The following is a 25,974-nucleotide window of genomic DNA, read 5'->3' on the forward strand; positions in this document are numbered from 1 at the left end:
AATAAAAAAATACTGCTCCAGTCAGGTAGACTGCTCCCTCCCTGATAGCGAGATTATATTTGGATCATCAAAACAGTGATGCGTTTATTTAGGAATACCACCGGTCCCCTAACAGCTGGCTAGTCACCACCAGCCCAGCGTGTTCTCCGTCAACGCCTCCTCCGTTCCAACGGCGGCGGCTAGAAACATGGTACGCGCGAGCGGCGCAGCGTGGCGCCAGCGGTCGAGCGCTGTACGTGGGCGCAAATAGGAATACGCGGCCGGGTTCTCCGCTCTCCCGTCGTCAGAGCATGGCCGATGAAGCGACCTTCCAGTCCAAGAGCCACGTCGATAATGCTGCTTCGCCTGGCTTCTGCCTCGACCACACCTCGGTTCGCGTGCCTCGAGCGCTCGCGCCGTTCGGAACGCCCCGCGATCTTCGTCTTCTTTTTCGAGAAGCCGCCGGCGTCCGACTGATGACACAGTGAGCAAGAGCATTCTAGACAGCCAATTACAAGCGGCTGGGATGTGCGATTATGTGCTCTGCGAAAAAATCAAGTTTTTCGCCTTGTAAGTGGCCATCATCCAGTTGTTGGATAATGGCTGCAAGTATGCGCCTACAGTTTAATAGGAAGATGATGAGTTGCCTATCAACTGGTATTGCTTCCTACATATGAGGCCAAGGTCAGTGCATTGCAATTTGTCCGGTGTTGATGTACTTTTCGAGATCTAAGTATGAGTGAAAAAAATATTACCGTTTCAATATCCAGGTACGGAGGTGGCTTGGAAGGCGTATTTGCAGCTATTGCGCTCTTGATTACAGCAGCAAAAAGAAGAGCCTCGAAGATATTTATCCTCCGCATACTGCAGCTGCAACCTCAGGTTTACACTCTGGAACAAGAACAGCCAGGTCAATATATTCCCACTTCATTTTTTTGGTTCAGTGGATATGTTTGAAGCAATGCCAAATTAAATGCCATTTTAAAAAATCACAAATCATAGTTAAAAACTGTGATTTGTGATGTTTTTAAAGGTTACCAAATTTTAAAGGTCATTTGCAGCGAGTTGTGTCACGACACAATCGATAATTAATATGCTTGGTAATCATTTATATATATATATATATATATATATATATATATATATATATATGTCTTGCGAGACGGCGACCGATGCGATGCCTTTATTTCCGAGCAGTCGCCCGAGGCAGAGACGAAGCACCGCGCGAGACAAAAGATGATGATGAGTCGTATGTACAAATGACGACGACGATATGCACAAATAGCGCTCACACAAGATAATGAGTCGTATGTACAGATGACGACGACGATATGCCCAAAATGCACTCACACTATCTTCCCCCCCTTCAGGAAAGCGGTCAGCAAGACCGCAAGCTAGAAAGGGTAGGTACGGCGAATGTAGGGTTTCAGGCGAGATACGTGAACGATTTCCGTAGTGCGGCGGCGGCGGTCAGTAGCTGAGCTGACGGGAGTGACGCGGTAGTTAACGGCCGAAGATTGATCGAAATAACGCTCCACCTTGACGCTTAAAATGTGAAAGTTGTCTTAAGCGACTGTTTGGAGGTCGTGCCAAGGCAGTAAGTTGATCGATCAGCGTAAGGCAGTATGGGTCAGTACGTTGGAGTGAGACGAGGTCAGTAGACGGAAGAAAGTCAACTGAGACAACCGACTGTCTCAGGCTACTGGGCGTGTGCTGAGACATGTGGCTAGATCGTGACGTGCAGACCGAAGGTCAAGCATGGGCGTTTGGTGACAGTGGGCAGCGCGACAAAGCGGCGGCATATTGATGTTGTTTGCCAGACCTATACGTGACAGTGAAGTCAAATCCTGCAAGCGTCCTGCAAGCGGAAGTCATATCCTGCATATCAGTCCTGCAAGCGCAGTACCCAACGGCCGAGGCGTCCAGAGAAGTTTTTCAGAGACGACAACCAACAGAGAGCATGATGGTCGGTCACAACTGTGAAATGGCGGCCGTAGAGATAGGGTCGAAATTTTTGTATTGACCACACGACAGCGAGGCATTCCTGTTCTGTAATTCTGTATAGTAGGTGCGGTTGCATCGAAATTACGGAGCAAGGTCTCTGACGTGAGAAATCCTTTGAGGGTCTGGAAGGCGGCTTCACAGTCGTCCGACCACACAAAGGGCGCGCTCGAAGTCAGAAGTTTGTGTAGAGGAGCGGCGATGGTGGGGAAGTCACGGACAAAGCGGCGGAAGTAGGACGCTAGTCCTAGAAAGCTGCGGAGTTCTTTAAGTGTGGTTGGTGGCGCAAATTGCAGCACTGCAGCGATTTTATCGGGATTAGGCTGGATGCCATGCTTACTGTAGACGTGGCCCAATAATTAAATCTTTCGGCTTGCAAAGCGACACTTTTTAGTATTAAGTTGGATACGTGCCTTTGATAGACACGCGAGAACTTGGTCTAGACGTTGTCGGTGCTGGGAGGAACTCGACGAAAAGATGAGAATGGCGTCCAAGTAACAAAGGCAGGTCGTCCATTTTAAGCCACGGAGTACTGTATCTATCATTCGTTCAAACGTAGCTGGTGCAATGCACAGTCCAAAAGGCATCTCATTAAACTCAAGAAGGCCATCAGGTTTAACAAACGCAGTCTTTTCTTTATCCGGCTCATGCATTGGAATCTGCCAATATCCGGAGCGCAAGTCGAGGCTCGAGAAATGCTCGACACCTTGTAAGGTATCCAAAGCATCGTTGATACGAGGCATTGGATAAACATCCTTACGAGTAATTTTATTTAGCGCCCTATAATCGATGCAAAAGCGCACAGAACCATCCTTTTTTAACAAGCAGTACAGAAGACCAAGGGCCTGCTGAAGGCCTTATAATGTTACGTGTCAGCATGTCGTTCACTTGTTCTTCTATAGCTTTTCGCTCCGAAGGTGACACACGGTACGGGCGACGGCGAATGATGCGAGAGCCGTCTATTTCAATTCGATGAGTAGTTAAAGTGGTCTGACCCAGGCCTCGCGAAGAAATGTCAAAATAAGCTTCATGTTTCATTAAAATGGTGAGGAGTGCATTGGTCTGGGCCGGATTGAGATCTTTACTCAAGGTGGCCTTAATAGCACCAGTGGGGCCTTCTATGGGCGTACAATGCGCGGAAGACGTGGCAGGCAAAACACGGACGACACATACCGGCGCAGCGTCAGCGAGCTTGGCGACAGTAGACCCTTTCGGCAGTAGTAGTGGCTCAGGAGTCGTATTAAAGGCTGTGAGGATGGCATAGCCACTCGAGAACCGAACCCAGCAGTAAGCGATGGCGAGTCCTCAAGAAATGCAGCGCTGAGAAGGTACAACCAATGCGTCTCCGTCGGCAATGTCTGTTGGCTCAGCGGTAAGAATACGTTCTTCGTCTGGTGGGATAATAAAATCCGCTGCTGCAATGAGGTTGGGACACGGGGAATCAAAAACGGGATAAGTCTCGCTGTCGTTGATGTTAATCCTTGGGTCGCGGCACGAAAATAGTGCAGAAGCAGTGGACAGCAAGTCCCATTCTAATATTATCTGATGAGCGCATGTCGAAAGCACCACAATTTGCACATGATGACGAATACCGTCTATCAGACGGTATTCTGTCTGTCCCGTAGGAAAGATGGGAACGTCATTGGCACCACATAAGACCGGACCAACATACGGCGTTTGCACTTTTTGCAGACGGAAGCACAGTTGTATAACAGAAATAGCGGCTCCAGTATCTACAAGGGCGTCGACAGAAACACCTTCCACACAAACCGAGAGCAAATTTGCGGAGCGAGCAGGGGGAATTGGGAAAGTCCGATTCGATGCAGTTTTTCCTTCAAAAACTGCAGCCCCTAGTTTTCCGAACGGGTGTCCACAACATGGGAAGAAGCACGTAAGGGCGATAAGGAACGGCGGTAAGGTGAAGCAGAGCGACGCTGGGGCGAGCGGGATGCTCTAGCCATGTCCTGGGAAGGTGAAGGAGAGCGACAAGAAGAGGTTGTGTACGGTCTAGGAATGTAGGAATCTAACCCTGGTGTCCTGTGTCGCTCAAAGGTGGCGTAGCCTCGCCTTTCACCAGGGTGACGCCCGGGAATTTAGGAGTCAAGCATAGGTGCGCTGTCTCGCTCAGAGGTAGCCTAGCCCCGCCTTTCATTTTGCTGACGCCGACGGCTGCAGCGAGAAATGTGGCCGCGAATACCGCAGTAGAAACAAACCGGGCGCGACGACCGCCACGGAGAGTAGTATGGCTGTGCAGGAGTATTCGCTGCCAGCGAAGCTAGGGGGTCAAGGTAAGCTTCGGCAGGTGGAGACTGAACGGTCGAGGGAGGCCGGGAGGAAATTCCGGCATAACTTGGCGGACGAAATGGTCCAGTAGACTTGTCCATTCGGGCGTTTGTCATCGACGCCAGTTCGTCCTTGATGATGTCACGCAGTCCAGAAGGAGCGGGATGAACGGTTGCAAGCGTCGCAGGTCGAGAAAGATGTCCGTGAAGTGTCTCCCTGATGAGAGTGTGTATCAGGGCTGGCGATTCAGCATCACAGTTGAGACGAGGGTCACAAGACGCGCGGCAGGCGAATAGACTAGAGCGTGTCTAGAGTTGGCATGCTGTGATAATATCACCAACGCAGTTTGGGCTCTGCATGACGAGAGCATTAAAGGTGACAGTGTTGATGCCCTTCAGTATGTGGCGAACGCGGTCAGGTTCCGCCATGTCACTTTGTGCGCGGCGGCAGAGAGCGAGGACGTCCTCAATTTAGGATGTTTAGGACTCGTCCTGTTCTTGAATGCGCGTTGCCAGCCTCTGTTTCGCGACTTCGGAGCGTCCAGTCGACATGCCGAATATCTGGCCAAAGTGCTGCGTGAGTGATGGCCAGTCCGAAAAGTCACTTTCGTGGATAAAAAAAAACACGTTTTCCCAAGTTCGGTTAGGTAAAAAGCGACATACCGCAATTTGTGCGTGTCGTCCCAAAGGTTGACATCGCTGGCTCTGTTGTAGTGATCGATCCAATCTTTCACGTCGTCGCCGGGGAGGCCGGCAAAGATGGGAGGATCTCGGTGTTTGGTGTTCACCGTCCAGGTAGACCCAGCTGGCTGAGCAGAGGTGGTATCAGCACTGGTGGATGGGTTGGTTTCTGCCATCACCTTGTTAGGCGAGAGCAAACGACGACCGCACCGGAGCTCCAGGGGAATCGGGGAAGTAAGAGGACGTAGGAATCGAAGCAGACTCCACCACTTGTGAGACGTCGACCGATGCGATGCCTGTATTTCCGAGCAGCCACCCGAGGAAAAGACGAAGCACCGCAGGATAAAAAAACATGATCATGAGTCGTATGTACAAATGACGACGACTATATGCACAAATAGCACTCACACAAGATGATTAGTCGTATGTGCAGATGACGATATGCCCAAAATGCACTCAATATATATATATATATATATATATATATATACACGAAGGCCAGACCCCGATCCGAAACGTTGGAAATAAACTATAAAGTATCGTTTTTGGTGCCTACGTGCGTCTTCACCCTAGCAGTTCCTGTTCAACTACCACATCCGGGCATAACCATAATTCATGTAGTATATATATATATATATATATATATATATATAGTTGCTTGCGTCGGTATTGCCTCTCGAAGTAACCCTTAAAATGGCTAACCCTCTCGGATATATGGCAAAGCGTAGAACGTTTTATTGACTACTTCAAAAACCAAGTCTAAATTCGGAAGAACACGTCCCACACGTTAAATGAAAACCATCAAAGCAATCCATAAGTGTAAATAAACGCTACCGTACGGACGCACGCGTTACACTCCCTGTTCATGCCGTTTGAAAACGTGCACATGTGCCTCACATAGAAGAGGTCGTGCGGTCTTGACAATAGTTATATAACACTTAATGACATCGTTTATATACTTCTACCTGCACTAATATATAAAATAAATTAACAGATTTTTGTTCCCTGGTTCCGCACTTCTGTGCTTTGGCAGCCGCGTATTGTGAACCCATGATTGTTGGCTTGAGACCGGAGCGATATTCGGGGATCTCGGATCATCTGTAGTTTCGTCAAACTATCGAGCAGATTACACAGGCACCAAAAACATACAATTAGACGAAGAGATTAGCGAAGCGGAATTGAGAGCAGCTCTACAAAAGTTAAATACTACATCTGCGCCAGGACTAGACGGAATAACTAACAAGACGATCCGAAATCTCGATGATGCCTCTCTAGAAGAACTTACCAAGTATATAAACGCATGCTGGCTATCCGGTAAAATACCACTGCAATGGAAAACGGCCCAGATTATTCTAATACCTAAACCAGGCAAGCGGCTGCAGTTGGAGAACTTGAGACCCATTTCACTCACGTCCTGTGTGGGCAAACTCATGGAGCACGTTGTCCTAGCGAGACTGACCAACTATCTCGAGGACAACGACGTTCTCCCGCCTACAATGTTGGGCTTCCGGAGAAATTTGTCTACACAGGATGCAATACTCCAACTTAAGCATCAAATTATAGATAACATCAGTCGGAACACCAAAGCTATCTTAGGATTGGACCTAAAGAAGGCGTTTGACAGTGTTACCCACGAAACAATATTAAACAGAATAAATGAGCTAGGCCTAGGCCAGCGAGTATACAATTACATACGAAACTTCCTTACTAACAGAAAAGCATACATTAGGATAGGAGACCTTAACTCCGAAGAACTACAGATTGGAAGCGCAGGTACGCCCCAAGGTTCAGTAATATCACCGATGCTGTTTAACCTGGCTCTAATTGGATTACCAACAAAACTACAGGAAATCGATGGCCTCAATCATACCATTTACGCTGACGACATCACCCTCTGGGTGAGCGATGGCAACGATGGACAGGTCGAAAACACATTACAACGTGCAATAGAAGCAGTTGAACCATACCTAGCAGGAACCGGACTGGCGTGTTCGGCTGAGAAATCTGAGCTCCTCATTTATTTACCATCGCGACGTGGCCGAAAGCCACGCAACTACGAGGAACGAAACCATCCGGAAATTCACCTAACTACCGCGGATGGTACGCCCATACCCAAGGTTGACAAGATCAGAGTATTGGGGCTCATCATTGAAAGTAACGGCTACAATGGAGAGACCATACGTAAATTAGACAATATAACATCTCAAATCATGCGACTACTGAAGCGAATAGCCAACAAACACAGTGGAATGAAAGAAGGCAATCTGCTTAGGCTAGTCCAAGCGTTTGTAATAAGCAGAATAGTATACGTCGCATCGTACCTACGATGGTACTCGTCAGAAAGATACAAATTAGACTGCCTAATCAGAAAAATCTACAAGCAAGCAATCGGACTCTCCATCACCACCAGCAACGATAAACTACTGCAGCTAGGTCTTCACAATACACTGGATGAGCTAATCGAGGCACAACGCATAGCACAATATGAACGCCTGTCCAAAACTAAAACAGGTAGGCAAATATTGGATCGCCTGGGTATAGGGTATCATGCCCAACATGGTGTCAAAGTAGATATGCCCAGACACATCAGAGGCATGATAACCGTCCCTCCAATGCCCAAGAATATGCATCCCACCCACCATCAGGGTAGGCGAAAAAGCAGAGCACGCGATATACAAAAGAAATTCGGTAACAGCAAGGACACCATATTGTAGACGCAGCTAGGTACAGACACAAACGCGCCTACACAGCAGTGGTGATAAATTACGAGGGAAAATGCACAATGAGCGCTACAGTCAACACGCCACACGTAGAAACCGCAGAGGAAATAGCTATCGCGTTAGCCATAGCACAAACACAAGCACATATAATCATCAGTGATTCCCAGACGGCAATACGAAACTTCGCCAATGGTCGGATCTCCCCAGAGGCACTACGACTCCTAAAATTAGGTAACAACCACGACAGAAGTGTCCATCTCATCTGGACACCCGCTCACACACTACCAGACGGTAGCAATGAGGTGGCGCACCGCATGGCTCGAGAGCTTACGGACCGAGCCTCGGTTAGTCCCGCTTCAGCGACTACCGACGAGTGGGAGTGGGAAGATCGAATGACCAAATTTCATGAAATTACACAACACCATAGATTGCAGAGGCGCACATTCCCGCCGCCTCATCCAAAATTAAACAAAAAACAGTCTGTCGAATGGTGGCAGTTACAAACCAGTTCCTATCCGAGTCCGGCTATCATGCACATAAAAAAAATTAAATTATGGGGTTTTACGTGCCAAAACCACTTTCTGATTATGAGGCACGCCGTAGTGGGGGACTCCGGAAATTTTGACCACCTGGGGTTCTTTAACGTGCACCTAAATCTAAGTACACGGTAATACACCCAGATTTATACACGACTGACAAGTGCAGACATTGCGACTCTAGAGCCACCCTAGAGCATATCCTATGGGAATGTGCGGGCATAACACACAATAACAGTGATGCAGCCTCAAACAGCGACAGCCTCCGCGCGCGCTGGGAGTCTGCGTTGCTCAGCTCGGACCTGCAGCACCAACTCTGGGCCGTCCAGCGAACCGAGGAAGCCGCCAAGGGCCAACAACCCTTGGCCGAAGCCTAGGCGGGGTCTAGGCCCACCCCACCAAATCGCAGGGCACTCAATAAAGTTATTTGAATGAATGAACTGTTCCGTCATCTTTGATTTCGCCACTCAATGCCTGCTGGTGGAAGCAGCGCGACTTTCATGCGTGCATGTGTTACAAACGAATATCCTCTCACGGAGCACAGCATGAAGTGCTACAATGCGAGTTTATAAAAATGTTTTGGATGATCGCACAAGAGTAAGATGGGAATATATTTGAGAACAAAAATGTGAAATAAGCATTTGCAACTAATAATGTAAATCACAAAAACAAGTGAAATTACGCCTATTTAGACCTGACGCTCTGTAAGTCTTTTTAGGGAGGAAGCAATATTTCGTTTGCGTACATATTACTTGGCTGGAAAATTACTGCTACGCAGGGAGTTCAAAGTGAAAGTCATTTTCTGGAAATAATTACCATATGTGGTTGAATTTCAACACAATGTTATATTGCCGACAACACGCTATATTATAAGGAAGGACTAGATTTTATAGTAATTTAACCCATCTAGCACACTTTTACACGTGCAACCTTCTCGCCGTTATCGGTTTCAATTGACCTAGAAAAAAACTTCGCACGATCTGTGGTTTGAAATATATATATTATTTATATATATATTTGCCTAACAATGAGCCAAGTTATACTTACATAAGTGTAATCTAACCTAAACTCATTCAATGACATAAAGCTTTGCACAACGCATTGTATCAAAATTCCCATTTAGTTGACTCTGTGTATTAGAGAAATGTGCTTCGATTGCTTTTTGAGATCATAGTATTCTGTCCGGCCTTTAGTGACTACGGTTGAATTTCTGAGCACACGAATAAAGAAACAGCAAGGGACGCGGTTAAAAAATTAAAAGAAGGTATATAACCCAACTTTATATTCCGCGAATTAACTTCTAGTCTGTATATGCGGATGCAAGTAAACCAGAACCCCGATAATACTTTCGGAATTTGCTTCTACTGTGGAAACTGTAAAGCAAGGAATAATATTATTCCGCAAAAGTCGACTTATCGGCATGATACTTGTTCAGGAATATCCTTCATTCACCGTAGTGACAGAAACGTCGAAATTGTCGCATTCTCTACTTCAAAAAAAATATATATTTTTTGTTTATCTGCAAGTGTAAAAAAACTTGGATACATTGTTAATAAGTTCGTACATCATGATTATCTTTTTTCTAAGCTTTAACTGTCACATAGAAAAATAATTGAAGCACCATTGCAGAAATATACGCATGACTATGAAACATCCAGAGAGAAAGAGAGAAAAAAAAGGTAAAGGAAAGACAGGGAGGTTAACCAGACATTATCTCCGGTTGGCTACCCGGTACCGGGGGAGGGGTAAAGGGATTCAACAGGAGAGAGAGAAAAAAATTAAGTACAAAAAAGGGGGAAAAAGGAAAGAAAAAAATCACACACACACACAAAACAGAACTGTTTCTGTGGGCATTGTCACGCAGTCTGCGAAAGCGTTCTAGTGTTGAATAGTGTCAACGTCGCATCCTACGTCACACAGTGTAGAGTCACAATTTGTCACTGAGTTCGGTGTCTTTTAAATAACACAGCAGCGCCTTCAAGGTGGCTCGCGCTGTTGTTCGTGTACGCAAATCAACATGAAACATCCAGAGTTCTCATATGTCTGTATCTAGGTTAATGTGCACCGCGTTTTGTGGTACATGTAAATGCTAGGCAGCTGTAAATGCAACCTGCACTCACACACCCAAGTAGCTGTGATATGATGGAAATAGACATTTTTTGTCAGTATCATTCCTAATCTGCTTTGTACTATCTATTTGCAAAATGCAATTCTCTCTCCGCGTGTTCCGTTATTAGAAAGCTCGCTTAACAAACTGAACTTTCTTAACAGAACGTCGTTTTAAGCATTGAAGCACAAACGCAAATTTCTTGACAAAGCGTCTTTTATGCATTTAAGCACAAAATAACTGGAACGCCAATGCATTTCTCCGCAAAGTTCGGGAATTATTATTTCGAAAATGCTGTCATCGTGAGAATTCTTTCCAAGTGGAACCGCCTTGCGAACTCCAAGGCTATAATATGTCAATTGCTATATGGACCATAATGCAATTAGGTAAATCCTAATTGGTCATTTTTGTTTATTAGTCGATTATGCATTTAATTTTATTGTGCAAGTAATGTCCGCCTCTTCGAGCAGACCAATTCACGAAATGGAATTGTGCTACCGGCCACAGGCGACCATTAAACATTTTTGCAAGTGTTCGATGAAACACTCTGTATATTTTCGTACACCATCTGCCATTCTATATAACACCCCGGTGCGTCATCTGCTACAGTTCCTGTTTCCGGCGTTCTCGGTCGCACTTCTTCTATCTTCGCATTGCCGTGTTGCCAACCGCAACGAAGGGTTGTGACCAGAAGAATCACATGACAGGATGCATTGCTGATCCAGCCAATAAATGAGCATGACACAACGCCGCCGAATCTCGCCACCCTCAAGAAAACCGGAGACGGGGTGCTACCGGTGTCAGTTGTTGCAGCTCAGCCACGTCCCAGTCGCTCTCGGACTGAATCGGCAATCCATCCCTTCATGTAAATCCAGCCTAAAAGCCAGGTCACTAAAGTGGCTGTATTCTTCTGGATGCACAGGTGATAAAAAGCTCAGCTATATCTGCATTGCGGAGAATAAAGAAGAGCTAGAGCACACAAGCTTTCGCAAGGTCAATGGCTTTATGACAAATATTGAAAAGCACGCTGGCGCAAATTTAGTAATGGCAACTTTTGACATTGTCATGTTATCCATGACTCTTTATAAAGAACTGGCGTGTTTTTGTGCCTCTTCATTTTTTCGTACCAAGCAGCTGCGGCAATGGCTAGAGTACCAGAGGAAAAACACTCTTAGAAATTGTGGAGCTAGCTTTTAAAGGTGAGCATTCTTAGAAGCCACCGAAATGTTCCTAAAAACCGTCCATAAAATGGTTAATGCGTTCAAAGTCATCCCAATGGGCAACAGCATATGATATACGGTTGTGTTGCAGGCGCACAGGAGACCTCGGCCACATGAAAACCACACGAGACAAGGGACGACTAGAATTCCTCGTGAAGTGCAGCGTGAAGAAAGGGTAACTAGTGCGTCTCCATCGGTTACCTGGCTGGATGTGACAGCTACAACGTGTTCGTGACCAGGGTGCAGGCCGTTGTCTGCAGCGGGAGCGCTGATGGGGCCAAAGACGTCGGTGTCGTCATGGCTGCCAACTCCTGCTTCACAAGGTTGTGCAATTCTAACGTTGGGGATGGGGCGGAAACAACAGTGGATTGCCTCTGTTGCTGCTCCGGAATTTCTTCGCGAATAACAGTGCGGATAAGAGCACGTAAATCAGAATGAGGTGGCAGGGGAAGGTCGCTGTCATGGTGAAGACGGAAGGGCCTGAAGCTGGCCGAAGCGCTGGGACGTTGATGTAATTTCTTGAACCGAGGGAGGATTTTGCACAGCTAAGGCGTTGAAGGCGACGGAACCAATGCCTTTAAGAATGTGGTGAATGCGTTCGCCTTCCGTCATTCCAATGTTGGCGCCACAGCACAGAGCCAGGACATCTTCGATGTACGATGTATATGACACCTGTGGAAGTTGAACACGCGCAGCGAGCTTCGGTTTGGCGACTTCTGAACGGCCAGATGAAGACGCGAACATTTGCCGCAAGCTCGTGGTAGACGCTGACCAGTCGGCGATGTCAGTTTTCTGGTCAAAATACCAAGTCTTCGCAAGGCCGGTCAGATACAACACGACGTTAGTCAACTTCTTTGTGTCGGTCCACCCATTGCCCGAACTCACGTAGTTGTAATTGTCGAGCCAGTCGTCCACGTCACCCCCGCGGATACCCGCAAGAACTCGTGGATCACGTTGAGGGCTGGTAATTACGCACGTTGTCAGTGCAGACGATGTCGTGGCTGTGGGAGCGTTAGGGGCAGCGATAGTGCCAGCGGCCGATGTAGGAAGGGCCATAGCTGTAGGGGTGGCCAGGAGCAGGCGGCGACCACAGCGTACCTCCAGGTAGGGCAGGAACGCAGGAGGACGTTGGGATCTTAACGCGCCTCCACCACTTTGAAAGACGGAAGACGACCAGGACAGGCAACACCGGCAGACCCGTTTTTTCCGCAGGCACGGCCCAGGCTCAAGCACGAAGAAGCACAACAGGGATGATGGCTATATTTATATGAGAACGATGAAGTACGTCAAATGTGCTTACAATATTTATATATATATTGTTACGGGGTGTGTAGAAGGCGTTTATTGCAGAGAGCCGTAGAGCAAGTGGGTGCCGATACTACACGTCGTCCATCTCTTCCTCGCTGCTCTTCTAATGTTGTTGCTGCTGATGCTGCCGCTCCACTACCTTTGACGCACTGTAACATGGCTCCTCTCGCAGACGAAGCCCTCCGGGCGAGTAGTCAGTGGGGCTTTCGTTGAATAAACGGCTTCAGGCGGGCTACATGCGTGATGTCGGTCCTGGATGACCGTCTCCCACTGGAAGTGAGGCGCGCAATTCTATAATTCACCTCGCTGAGACGCTCAAGCACAATAAATGGTCCACCATAGTCAGCGAGCAGTTTTCGACATACACCGCGTTTACGCACGGGAGTCCATAGCCAGACTAGCTCACCCGGTTCGTAAGTGACTTGCCGATGTCGACTATCGTATCGGGATTTGTACTGCTTTTGCGAAGCTATAGTACGTAATCAAGCGATGTGCCGAGCCTCCTCTGCTCGGCAGAGAGTTTCCGCGATACAAGCGTCGTCGTGACTGCCAAAAGGGAAGATAGTGTCCAAAGTGTACCTCGGCGGACGAGCGTAGAGTAGGAAAAACGGACTGTATCCAGTGGTCTCATGTTGCGCGGTGTTGTATGCGTATGTGACGAACGGCAATACTTCGTCCCAGTTCTTGTGGTCCGAGCTTACGTACATGGAAATCATGTTCACAAGTGTTCTGTTCGTGCGTTCTGTCAGCCCATTAGTTTGCGGGTGGTAAGGCGTTGAGTGTCGCAGGTTGGAGGCGCACAAACGTAGTTCTTCAACAACATCAGCTGTGAACTGACGGCCACGGTCGCTAATGATCACTCGAGGGGGACCATGCCGAAGTATAATGCAATGCAGCATCAATTGGGAAACCTCGCCTGCAGTTGCAGAGGGTAGTGCTGCCGTCTCGCAGAACCGAGTCAGGTAGTCGGCACATACTATGATCCAGCGGTTGCCGGTGGAAGAGCGTGGGAACGGTCCTATGAGATCGATGCCTACTTGCTCAAAGGGGGAACTGGGTGGCACCACATGCTGCAAGAAACCGGCTGGAGCTGCAGTAGGTCTCTTGTGACTTTGACACTCGGCGCAAGTGGCTACGTATGTATCCGTGGTCTTGCGCATTTGAGGCCAGTAAAACCTTTCTTTGGCTCGATGGAGTGTCCGCGTGGAGCCTAAATGACCTGAAGTTGGATCATAGTGCACGACGCGCCAAACAGAAGAGCGGAGGGCTTCTGGCACCACCAGAAGAAACCGTGCTCCTATCGCGGAAAAATTCTTATACAACAGTCCATCCCGAACACAAAAACTACATGATGTCGACTCTTTCGCTGCAGAGAAAAGTGGCTCTAAACTCGGGTCATCACACTGCTCTCTTGCCAAGGTTGTAGCATCTGGGTAATCACGGTGTACGGATGCGATGAGGTGGTCGAAACTGTCGGCGTCGCATTCCGTTGTACTAAGAGGCATCCGGGAAAGGCAATCGGCATAAGCATGTCGTCGGCCGCCCTTGTAGGATACAGTGAAGCTGTACTCTTGGAGACGCAGGGCCCATCGTGCAAGGCGTCCAGATGGATCGCGCAGATTCACGAGCCAGCAGAAAGAATGATGGCCTGTGACGATCGTAAAGTGACGTCCATACAGGTACGACCAAAATCGCTGCACCGCAAAAGTGACAGCAAGACATTCCTGCTCAGTCACCGTGTAGTTACGCTCGGGTTTGCTTAATGACCGACTTGCGTAGGCGATGACGTGCTCTTTGTCAACCACGCGTTGAATCATAACAGCACCAAGACCGACACCACTCGCATCTGTGTGGACGTCTGTTGGCGCGGAAGGATTGAAATGTCGGAGGATCGGTCGCGACGTCAGCAGAAACTTCAGCTGTCGGAAGGAAGCAGAACAATCAGGCGTCCACTCGAAAGCGGCGTTCTTGTGCAGGAGGCTGGTCAAGGGATAAGCGACGTCGGCAAATCGAGGAATGAACCGCCGAAAACAGGAGCAGAGTCCTAAAAACTGCGAAGTTGTTTGACAAACTGAGGTGGTTCAAATGCTTCAACAGCCTCTGTCTTCGCAGGGTCAGGCCTGACGCCGTCTTTGTCCACAAGATGTCCCAACACCAAGGCTTGGCGCTCACCAAAATGACACTTTTTAGAGTTGAGCACAAGACAAGCCTTCTGTTTGCAGCTGAGTACAATACCAAGACGAGTGTTGTGCTCGTGAAATGTGCGTCCAAAAATAATAACATCGTCGAGGTAGCACATGCATATCTCCCACTTTAGACCTCGCAGAATAGTATCCATGAATCGTTCGAAGGTGGCGGGTGCATTGCACAAGCCGAACGGCATAACATTGAATTCAAAAAGTCCATCGGGTGTTACGGACGCCGTTTTTTCCTTCTCCTCGGCATGCAACGGGATTTGCCAGTAGCCGGATCTCAAGTCTACAGAAGAAAAGTAAGAAGCCGAATGAAGGCAGTCTAAGGCATCATCTATACGCGGAAGTGGGTAGACACCTTTCTTGGTAACATTGTTTAGCCGCCGATAATCAACACAGAATCGCCAACTGCCATCTTTCTTTTTAACGAGGATGACAGGTGCAGCCCAGGGACTCGCGGACTCCTGAATTATCCTATATGTGCAGCATTTCCTGAACTTGCTCGCCAATTATCTTGCGCTCAGTCGGGGTTACTCTGTACGGCTTCTGTCGTATAGGGTGCGCTGATCCGGTATTTATACGATGGCGTACTCGAGATGTTGGAATTTGGGACGTCGTGTGAGTCTGCGAAAAGTCAAACACTTGCGAGTGCTTGGATAGAACATCCAGTAACGTGTAGCGCTCAGTCGTGCTGAGCGACTTGCTCACCATCTGAAGTAGTTTCGAGTCCGATGGGCAGGGATGGAGGGACTCGTCTGCAGCTCCCAGTACAGCCAGTAACGCCGGTGTCTCTTCTTTGAAGAGAGCGAGCTTCATGCCAGAAGGGAGAAGTATGGGCTCGGCCGCATAGTTCATTGCCCATAATCCAGAGTGTCCTTCAACTACCGATACTAAATAATGCGGAACCAAAACGTTCTTTACACAGGCCGAATAAAGCGGCTCCGTCGCGGCATCAATTGGGGCGGGGTTGGCACGAGAGCAAATGACCGGAACGCATACAGCGCATAGTGGGGGAATGACGATGTCCTCCGAAACACAAAAGGCTCCTTCTTCACGTGGCGAGTTCTCCATGAGTCCTGTTATAACCTCGCGTTGTACCGAAAGCTCCCCACTTCGACAGTCAACGGTTGCACCACACTCTTGCAAGAAATCGATGCCTAAAATAACAGCATGCGTGGATCGAGGAATAACAGCGAATTCAGTGGTAAGTACTTTGCCACACAAACACACATCTGCAGTACACACACCAATCGGGCACAATGTGTCACCACTAACACTACGAAACGTGGAAATACTGTTCCACGAAAACATCACTTTTTGTCCCAGTAGGGCTTTAAAGATTAAGCTCATCACGGAAATTGTTGCCCCAGTATCCACAAGAGCCATTGTAGGTATATCGTCAACAAGCACATGCACTTTGCTTTTCAGCATGAAAACTGTCGGAGGAATGTCGGTTCGCAGCGAAGGGTATACAGCGACCTCACCCCCATCGGCCGCACTGCCTAGTTTTCCGGTGGTGGGGATAGCCGGCGACGCCGCGGCGATGGAGACCGCCGAGTACGTGGAGCAGGCGGTGGCGTTAAGCTGCGATCGGAGGCTGGGGACGGGTTCCGGAAGCTACCTTGACGAATTCCACGATTGGTTGGCGGGCGTGGAGGCCATGACGCGGCCATGACTGGTACGTCGCTCGTGAAGGTTCTCGGAAAGGTCGGCGGCGGTCGCAAAACCTGGCGATGTGGCCAGGGACCCCGCAACTATAGCACACAGGAGGAGGCCGAAATTCACGGTGCTGCTCAAAGCCTTCATTTCCGCCACCGAGCATGGGTATCGGTCCTGATCGTCGTATTCTCTGTACCCTGAATAAGTGGTACGGTACCGCTGCGCCGGATAAGAAGTGCGGTGCTGCTGCTCGTTGTTGAAGCGTGACCGGTTGGTGGGTGCAGATGGAAGCACAGCTCTATAATCGTCCACGTTCGCCACATTAATAGAGGGTTGCCACGACGTAGCTGGTAGCCCGGGTTCGTTGCCTCGTGAGTCGCCGCTACCATAACGGCCGATTTCGTGGCACCGGAGGAGCTCTTCCCAAACTATCTGTCGTATTGTAGACGACAGATCGGATGGTGTACTCGCGTCAACGCAGGCCAATGTCGGCACATTAGCCAAACGGCCAAATTTCGATGCCACGCGACGCATCTTCAGTGCTTCAAACGTGCGACAATGTTGGATGACGTCGGCCTCAGATGTCAGGTTTTCTTTAGCAATCAAGAACTGATATACATCTTCAGCTACGCCCTTGAGAAGATGACCCACCTTATCTTCATCAGACATGCTTGAATCCACGAGTCTACATAGCTTGAGGACCTCTTCTATGTACATAGTGCATGTCTCGCCAGAGAGTTGGGCTCTTTGGGACAGAGTCTGTTCAGCTCGCTTCTTCCTCGCTGCGGAGTCCCCAAAGCACCTTTTCAGTTCTTGGACAAATGTATCCCAGGTCGTAAGCGTGTTCTTGTGGTTGTCGTACCACATGAGAGCAGTGTTCGTGAGCGAGAACACAACATTTGACAGCTGAGAGGCGGAGTCCCCGCCGTTATGTTTGCTCACCCGTCGGTACTGCTTCAACCACTCGTCCACATCCTCACCGCCAGTCCCGGCAAAGCTGGGTGGCTCCTTGTTTAGTTGCGAAGAGCTCGTCGGTGTCGGAGCTTCAGTTTCTCGGGACATGCCTGCTGTTGAGGATGGTGGAAGTCCCGCCAGTCGACGGCTGCGACGAGGTTCAGGGGGTAGTGATTCCGTCGTTGGATGCTTAGATACCCAGCACCTTCCACCACTCTGTTACGGGGTGTGTAGAAGGCGTTTATTGCAGAGAGACGTAGAGCAAGTGGGTGCCGATACTACACGTCGTCCTTCTCTTCCTCGCTGCTCTCCTAATGTTGTTGCTGCTGATGCTGCCGCTCCACTACCTTTGACGCACTGTAACAATATATATATATATATATATATATATATATATATTGTTACGCGCGAAGGAGACCGTTTATCATCCTTACGGATGAAGGGTGCCGTTTATTGTAGGTCGCGAAGGTGAGGGCAAGAGCGGTCAGCTGGTTGATCAACTCAGCGTCGTCCTCTTCTCTTTCAACCCGGGACCGCAAGCACGTTCACCGGTCATCGTTCTTCTCACTCACGCGTGCGTGCAACATTCCTCTCGTCGCAGATGAAGCCCGCCGGGCGAGTCAATCCAGTTGCCATGACGTGAACAATTTCAAGCGGGCGACATGGACCACTTGGGTCTTGGCAGCTCTTCTACCACTCGCTGTGAGGCGATCTATGGTATAAGTGACTTCTGAGTCTGTTAAAAATAACAAACGGTCCATCGTAGGTGGCCAAAAGCTTTTGGCATAACCCGCGTTTCCGTACAGGAGTCCACAGCCACACTAAATCACCAGGGCGATAGGTCACTGGACGGTGGCGAATGTCGTAGCGTGCTTTTGATCTGTCCTGCGATGCCAAAGTGCGTAAACGAGCAATACGGCGCGCCTCTTCGGCAAGGCAGAGGGTCTCGGCGACAGTGGGATTTTCGTGTGTACAGAAAGGGAAAATAGTGTCGATCGTGTACCGGGATGGCCGTGCGTACAGCAGGAAGAAAGGGCTATAGCCGGTAGTCTCGTGCTTGGCGGTGTTGAACGCGTACGTGATAAAAGGCAGTACGTCATCCCAGTTCTTGTGGTCGGATGAAACATACATAGAGAGCATGTTTATAATTGTTCGGTTGGTGCGCTCCGTAAGGCCATTCGTTTGTGGATGGTATGGTGTCGAGTGAAGCAAGTGGCATTCACACAAACGAAGCAGCTCCTCCACGACAGCTGCTGTGAATTGTCGTCCACGGTAGCTGATGATTACGCGAGGCGGACCATGTCGCAGGATGACATACTGCAGCAGGAACGTTGCAACGTCAGTGGCAGTTGCTGAGGGCACGGCCGCCGTCTCGCAGTAGCGTGTGAGGTAGTCGACGCAAACAATTATCCACCGATTTCCCTTGGCTGATTTCGGAAATGGTCCCAGGAAGTCAATGCCCACTTGTTGGAAAGCCGTGCTTGGAGGTGGGATCGGCTGCAGGAGACCAGCTGGAGCATTAGATGGACGTTTGTGGCGCTGACACTGCATGCAGCTGGCCACATACGTCTCAACAGACTGTCGCATCCCAGGCCTCCCAGGATAATCTGGCGCTCTGATGGTGAAACGCGATATGGCTTTTGTCTAATCGGATTTGCTGAGCCCGTGTTGATGGTATGGCGCGTTCGTGACGCGGGAATTGCAGGTATTTTGTCCTTCTGCGCAAAGTCGAATACCGAGACGTGCTTCGAAAGCACACCCACTAACGTTCGGCGTTTACTCGTGCTGAGAGATTTATTTATCATGGACAAAAGGGCCGTTTCCGAACTGTGGCCATCAGGATTTTGCGGTACTTCTGTAAGTTCAGCCACAGATAAATACGCGTGTTCCCGGACGAAGGCTAATTTCAAGCCATCTGGTAGTATCATGGGCTCCGCAGAACAGTTTACGATCCACAAGCCAGCGCGTCCGCCTTCGATCGACACCACACAATGTGGAACCAACACATTCTTCTTCAGACAGTTCATGTGTATCGGTTCTACGGTAGCATCGAAGCTGTCAGAATCGGCGCCGCAACAGACAACGGGAACACAAACGGTAGATGATGCAGGTACGACCGTATCGCCACAAACACACAGTGTTGTTTCGTGATCTACAGGGTTTTCCAGGAGGGCTGACGGCATCCTGCCACTTATGAATACCTTCCCTGTGCGGCAGTCAACAGTGGCACCACACTCCCGCAAGAAGTCCATGCCAAGAATAACATCATGGGTCGACCGAGGAATAATCACAAGCTCTGTCGTAATAATATGGCCTCCCAAAACACATCAGCACTACACACACCAATAGGTCGCAACGGCTCGCCACTCAATCCACAGAACCTTGAAGCTTCGTCCCATCTGAACATGACTTTTCGCCCTAACACGTCTTTAAAAGAGACTCTCATAACAGAAATTGTTGCGCCTGTGTCCACCAGAGCCATCACAGGCACATTTTCCACAAAAACGCGCACTTTGTTTGTCAGCATCAACACAGGAGGTATTACTGTCAGTAGCACATCTCCAGCGACCTCACCTCCATCGGCCGCGCTAGCTAGTTTTCCGGTGACGAAGGGGACGTGGTGCGACGCAGCGATGGCCTAGCGGTAGAGCATCCGCCTCGTATGCGGAAGGTACCGAGTTCAAATCCCGGTGCCGCCGGGAACCCACCGGTTATTCTCATGGGTAGAGATGTCCCCTGGCCTGGTGCTCGGCTGTCGTGGGGGTCCACATCTCGAAAGAGGGCCCAATAGAGATTTCAGCTGTTGTCTCTGGGCGCCTCTTGTCCAGCCACAGACGGCCTTGTAGACGAGCATCCGCCGCGGCTGTGGGAGGCAAGTGCTGCCGCCGGGTACCTACCGGTTAAATAGGTACAAGCTCGCTCCCGGCCTGCTGCTCGGCCATTATGGGACCTGAACGCTTGGAAAGGGGTGTTTGACCTCAACCCGAAGGTACCCCCACCTCAATAGGTGCTTGGGGCGCCACATGGGAAATGACCGCCATGGGATCGGCCCAGACACCACTTGATTTCCGTGCTCACGTTGGCACACTAAGAAAAAAAAAGAGTATCCCTTACTCCTTTCGAAGAGTCTGGACTTGTCACATATATGACACACTTTGGGGGAGACACCCGAACTCTCTTTCGCCAGAGAGTCCCAAGACTATCTGTGACGTATACAAGGTGGTTACTTGACTCCTCACGCACACTCTTTTCTAGTAGTCTCCTAGACCCTCTCAAGAGGGTTGCCAGACTACTGCTGAGGGAGTCTGTTAACTCTTCTAGATGAGTCAGACAACTCAAGATAAAGGGTCACATGACTATTCCTGAGGGAGTCTGTTAACTATTCTAGATGAGTCAGACGACTCAAGATAAAGGGTCGCAAGACCACTGCTGAAGGAGTCAGGTAACCATTCTTGACGAGTCTGATGACTCCATTAGTGTGGGTCGCGTTACCCCTAGTGTGTGGTGCAGGAAAGAAGATTCCTGACTCTTGCAAACAGAGTAAACTAAGTAATCCATGTAAGTCATTCGACTCTTGGCTGGCAGCGTCAAACCGCTCTTCAAAATAAATCAAAAACTTTTGCCGACAGTGCAAAGTGACTATCGTGAAAAGACAACATAGAATAGTAATGAATCCATAGCTAATCTGCCAAAAAGCACAAGGCAGGTTAGCAACAAAAAGTGAATATTCCATCACTCTTTGTTATTCTCTTCTGGAAGTGTCAAATGTATCAGTCAGCAGAGAATCACCATGAACACAAGACAGTTCTCTTTACTATTAAACTGGAATCAATGGCCAACCAAGAAAAACAGTTTTAAAGAAACACCCAATATGCACCTTGCAGTTGTATGTGCATGACAGTGAAATGTCACTCTGAACCATAATGACACCCCAAAATAGTATGTCACTCATACAAAAGTTCAATTCACCCCAACACAAGTCATAATTTCGTAATGTCAAAAGGTTCTTAAGCTAAACCTATTTCACTGTTCTCTCAGACGTATTTTTATTTAGAACTTAGGATTTAACCTCCTATACAAATAAACTACACATAAAATATAACAAAGGGCTACACTGATGCAAAAAGAACCAGATAAAGAAGTGCAATAAAAACAATATTCCAACTGATATTACATAATCTATGCAGTACAAAATGCAGACAGCAACTGGTTGGCAATCGATAATCCAATTTAACAGTAAAAACAGCTGTCTTACCTTATGGTACTTTTGTTGACACTTTCCCCACACAACTAATGTATGTTTCTTAGCTTGAGTTGAAAATTATCTGAAAAACACCATATTAAACAGTTGTGCATCAATTTTATTCTCTCATACAATCTGCAATACTGCATAAAATCTTAACCGACAATATTACAAAGAACACAGCAATATTTAAGATAACTTTTTATTTGAGTTGACATAAACACGTTTTTTTCAGCACTAAGTTTTTGAAGACACCAACAATTTCACTGATTGCAATAAGCACTAATACAAGATTTACCATAAAGCAAACACACTGGCAAAATATGTAGCAAAGGTAGCTGTATTTTGTTACAACAAAGATAGCGCATGAATGATGAGGACAAGGAAGGAAGCAGACCAGGTGATAACTAAACTGTACCCAGCTGCACACATGCAGCTGTAACAATACAATACACATGATGCATGAAGAGCCAAAAGACACATACAGAAAGTAGAGACGTGAGGAAGGCTTCTTTTACTCATCACAAGTCACCCTCTAAGAGCAGATTAGCTACCAGCTGTAATTTACTCTCAGTAAATGCATTAGGTTACACTAGGTGCCACATTTGCATGTCACTCATATAAAGCTCTTGTGATCTTTCTTGTTCTAATTTTTAACTTGGCAAGCATGACTGACTAACATAAAGCCTCCCTATGGCTTGGCACATACAGAAAAAAAAGGTTTTTATGGACACACGAGGTCACAGAAGGTTTACTGACACATAACACTCATTTTAAATTCTTAAAGTCTTTGTGATTATCTACTACCAGATGTCTTTTGTAGAGTAAAGCATCCACACAATGCACAGTAGGCAGCCAAGTGTGAATGTCTGATTTTTATTTCTACCTTTCTCTGGTGTCCCTTAATGTAACATTGGTGTGAAGGCTGGTCTACTCAACGTATGTGTTCCCACACAAGAGGAGCAGATGATAAGCCACATTAATGGTGCATGAAATAAAACATTTTCTGTGCTGAACTATCCACAGCCGCTCCTATCTAGAGTGATATTTTACTTTGTTGTGTACTCTAGAAAATATTACCGCGCCTGTACTCTGATGAAGAGGAGGAATATGCGAGCAGGCACGCGCGTTTCTATCAAGGCGCGGTGAAGAAGAAGAAGTCGCGGCAGCGCGCTGTATTAAAAAAGGCGACCTCCTGCTATTCCTCTTGATCAGGGCTGTGCGACCTCTGTTTCTGACGTTGCGACACTGGTGGAGGTGCTGGCGCCTTGAACCTCATGCGTTCAACCCCTATAAGGACTCGTACACCCAGTCCGGAAGCTCCACTTCTCGTCACGACTCCAGTCCATCGATTCAGTCGGCGCCTGCTCGGCCTGAGCCCGGAATTCCCTCCCGTTGCGCCTCCCACCAGCATGGCTGTTCCAACACCATCGGCCACTCTTCCTTCTTCTCAGACGGCGCCGAGCATTTCCCAGGTGACTCTTGAACAGCCTCACGTTCCCGCAACCTTCCATGGTGATGCTTTCGAAGATGTCGAGGACTGGCTCGATCAGTACGAGCGCGTCGCTGATGTCAATCACTGGACCGAGCGACAGAAACTCACCCATGCTTATTTCGCGCTCGAAAAGAGTGCTCGCACGTGGTACGAGAACAGGGAAGCGAGCTTCCACACGTGGGGCAATTTTCGGCGTCAGCTCCTCGATTCATTCGCAAGTTCGGACCGGCGCGATTACGCGCAACAACTTATTGAGGCTCGCGTACAGCAGCCGAACGAATCTGTCGTCATGTATGCGGAGGATATGGCCCGTCTGTTTCGCCGAGCTGATCCCGATATGACCGAGGCGAAGAAGGTGCGTCACCTTATGCGGGGAATTAAGGAACCGCTGTTTGCAGGCCTTGTCCGAAACCCGCCCACAACGGTCGACGACTTCATCAAAGAAGCGACTATCATTGAGCGGGCACTTCAGCAACGTTGCCGCCACTTTGATCGCCTACCCAACAACACACCAATAAGCGCCGCAGCTCAGGGTGTTGACCAGCCTTCTTTACGGGAAATGATTAGAGTCATTCTACGTGAAGAGCTGCGAGCCCTCGGCATTACTCCTACGGAGTCTCCAGTCGTTTCGGTTGCCGAAGTCGTGCGCCAAGAGTTGCGGCAAGCCTTCTCCTCACCACCTCCATGCCCTGAGGCACGTCCATTGAGCTATGCCGACGTGGTCCGACGTCCTCCCCCTTCACCGGAGGTACCGCCATTTCAGCCTCGGACCGTTCCCGTGCCGTGGTGGCAACGAGAGTCTGTGAGACGACCTCCTGTTCGCCGTACTGACTTGTGGCGCACGGCCGACCGTCGACCACTCTGTTTCCATTGTGGGGAACCTGGCCACATTGCCCGCTTCTGTCCCCATCGAGAGGCTGGGGTGGCAAGTTTTTCGCCCGCCGCTTCTCTGCGCTTTGACGACCGTTGTACCCCGAATCGTGATCACCTGTCGACCAGCCAAGCAGCTTCACCGCGTCGTCGCTTGCAGTCCCCATCCCCTGTGCGTTACACTTCCCCAAACCGCCAGAGTTTCGCTGACGTCGTCAGGGTGGTCGTTCCCCTAGTCCGCGCCGGGGAAACTAACGGCAGCGACCTCCGGGGGGAAGGTTGCCCAGTGTCGCGACGCCAAAAATACCCCCCACGCTACCCAAGAGGACGATACGACGACGACGAATACTACCGCCGACGACGTTGCCCGTGCCGATATTAGCATTCTCATCGATGGACATCACGTTACAGCACTTGTTGATACTGGCGCAGACTTCTCAATCATGCGGCAGGAGCTGGCCGACCGCATTCGGAAAGTGAAGACGCCGTGGACCGGGCCACACATAAGAAGTGCCGGTGGCCAGGTAATAACACCAACAGGAACATGTACCGCTCGAATTCACATCGGTGATTCCAGCTTCGTTGCCACTTTCGTCATTATCCCCGACTGCTGCAGAGACCTCATCTTAGGGATGGATTTTCTGCGAGATCACGGCGCCGTCATAAACATTCCGGGCCGTATGGTGACGTTCTCTGCTAGCCCCTATGCCGACACCACTCATGACGGGCAACATGAGCGTCTGCGACTCGCCGACGATGTGACCATTCAACCGCGCTCCTGCCGCCTTGTATCTGTCTCGTGCCGGAAGCCCTACCATGGGGATGTGATCGCGGAGCAAATTGTTGCACTATTGCTAACCCACGGCATTTCGATTGCTAGAGGCCTACTCGACATGACTCATGGGCAAGCGGAAGTCCTTCTGACGAACTTCAGCGACGAACGCCGTCACATTCAAAAGGGCACCGCAATTGCCTACTGCGACGAAGTCATTCAAGTAAACGATTGTTTGGCTTTACAACGTCAAGACACGATCGTTCCGGCCTTGACACATTTGTCTTTCGACGTCAGCTCCACCCTGTCGCCTTCTGAGAGACAGCGCCTCTTGGAGCTGATACACCAGTTCGAAGATTGCTTTTCGACTACGTCAAAAGTGAAACAAACACCGCTGACCAAGCACCGTATAATCACGGATGATACCACGAGGCCGATTCGACAAAACCCCTACCGTGTAGCTCCAAAGGAACGTGAAGAGATTCAAAAGCAAGTGACCAAGATGCTCGAGGATGACGTGATCCAGCCTTCGAACAGTCCCTGGGCTTCACCCGTGGTCTTGGTCAAAAAGAAAGACGGCAGCTTGCGCTTCTGCATCGATTACCGCAAATTAAACCAAGTCACGAAGAAAGACGTCTACCCGCTGCCACGCATTGACGATTCGCTGGACAGGCTGCGGCATGCACGTTATTTTTCATCAATGGACCTACGAAGCGGGTATTGGCAGATAGAGGTCGATGAGAGAGATCGTGAGAAAACGGCCTTCGTGACCCCCGACGGTCTTTACGAATTTAAGGTACTTCCTTTCGGTCTGTGCTCAGCGCCAGCCACTTTTCAGCGTTTAATGGACACCGTACTATCAGGCCTGAAGTGGCAAACTTGCTTGGTCTATTTAGACGACGTCATAGTGTTCTCGGCTACATTCGAGGAGCACCTAAGCCGGTTACTCACTGTT

General features: G+C 49.0%; 1 protein-coding gene across 2 annotated transcripts in view; it reads right to left on the reverse strand.

Moving 5' to 3' along the window:
• LOC125946889 (uncharacterized) overlaps nt 1-25,974 on the reverse strand; it is a 790,862-nt gene that overhangs the window by 26,921 nt on the left and 737,967 nt on the right. For both annotated transcript variants that reach the window (XM_049671060.1, XM_049671059.1), the window contains one exon: nt 735-870. In XM_049671060.1, coding sequence (XP_049527017.1) covers nt 735-842 — 108 coding nt within the window. In that variant the 5' untranslated portion in view covers nt 843-870. The remainder of the gene's footprint in view (nt 1-734; nt 871-25,974) is intronic.

This window comes from Dermacentor silvarum, chromosome 7, assembly GCF_013339745.2.
Source record: "Dermacentor silvarum isolate Dsil-2018 chromosome 7, BIME_Dsil_1.4, whole genome shotgun sequence".
NCBI classification, from domain to species: domain Eukaryota; kingdom Metazoa; phylum Arthropoda; class Arachnida; order Ixodida; family Ixodidae; genus Dermacentor; species Dermacentor silvarum.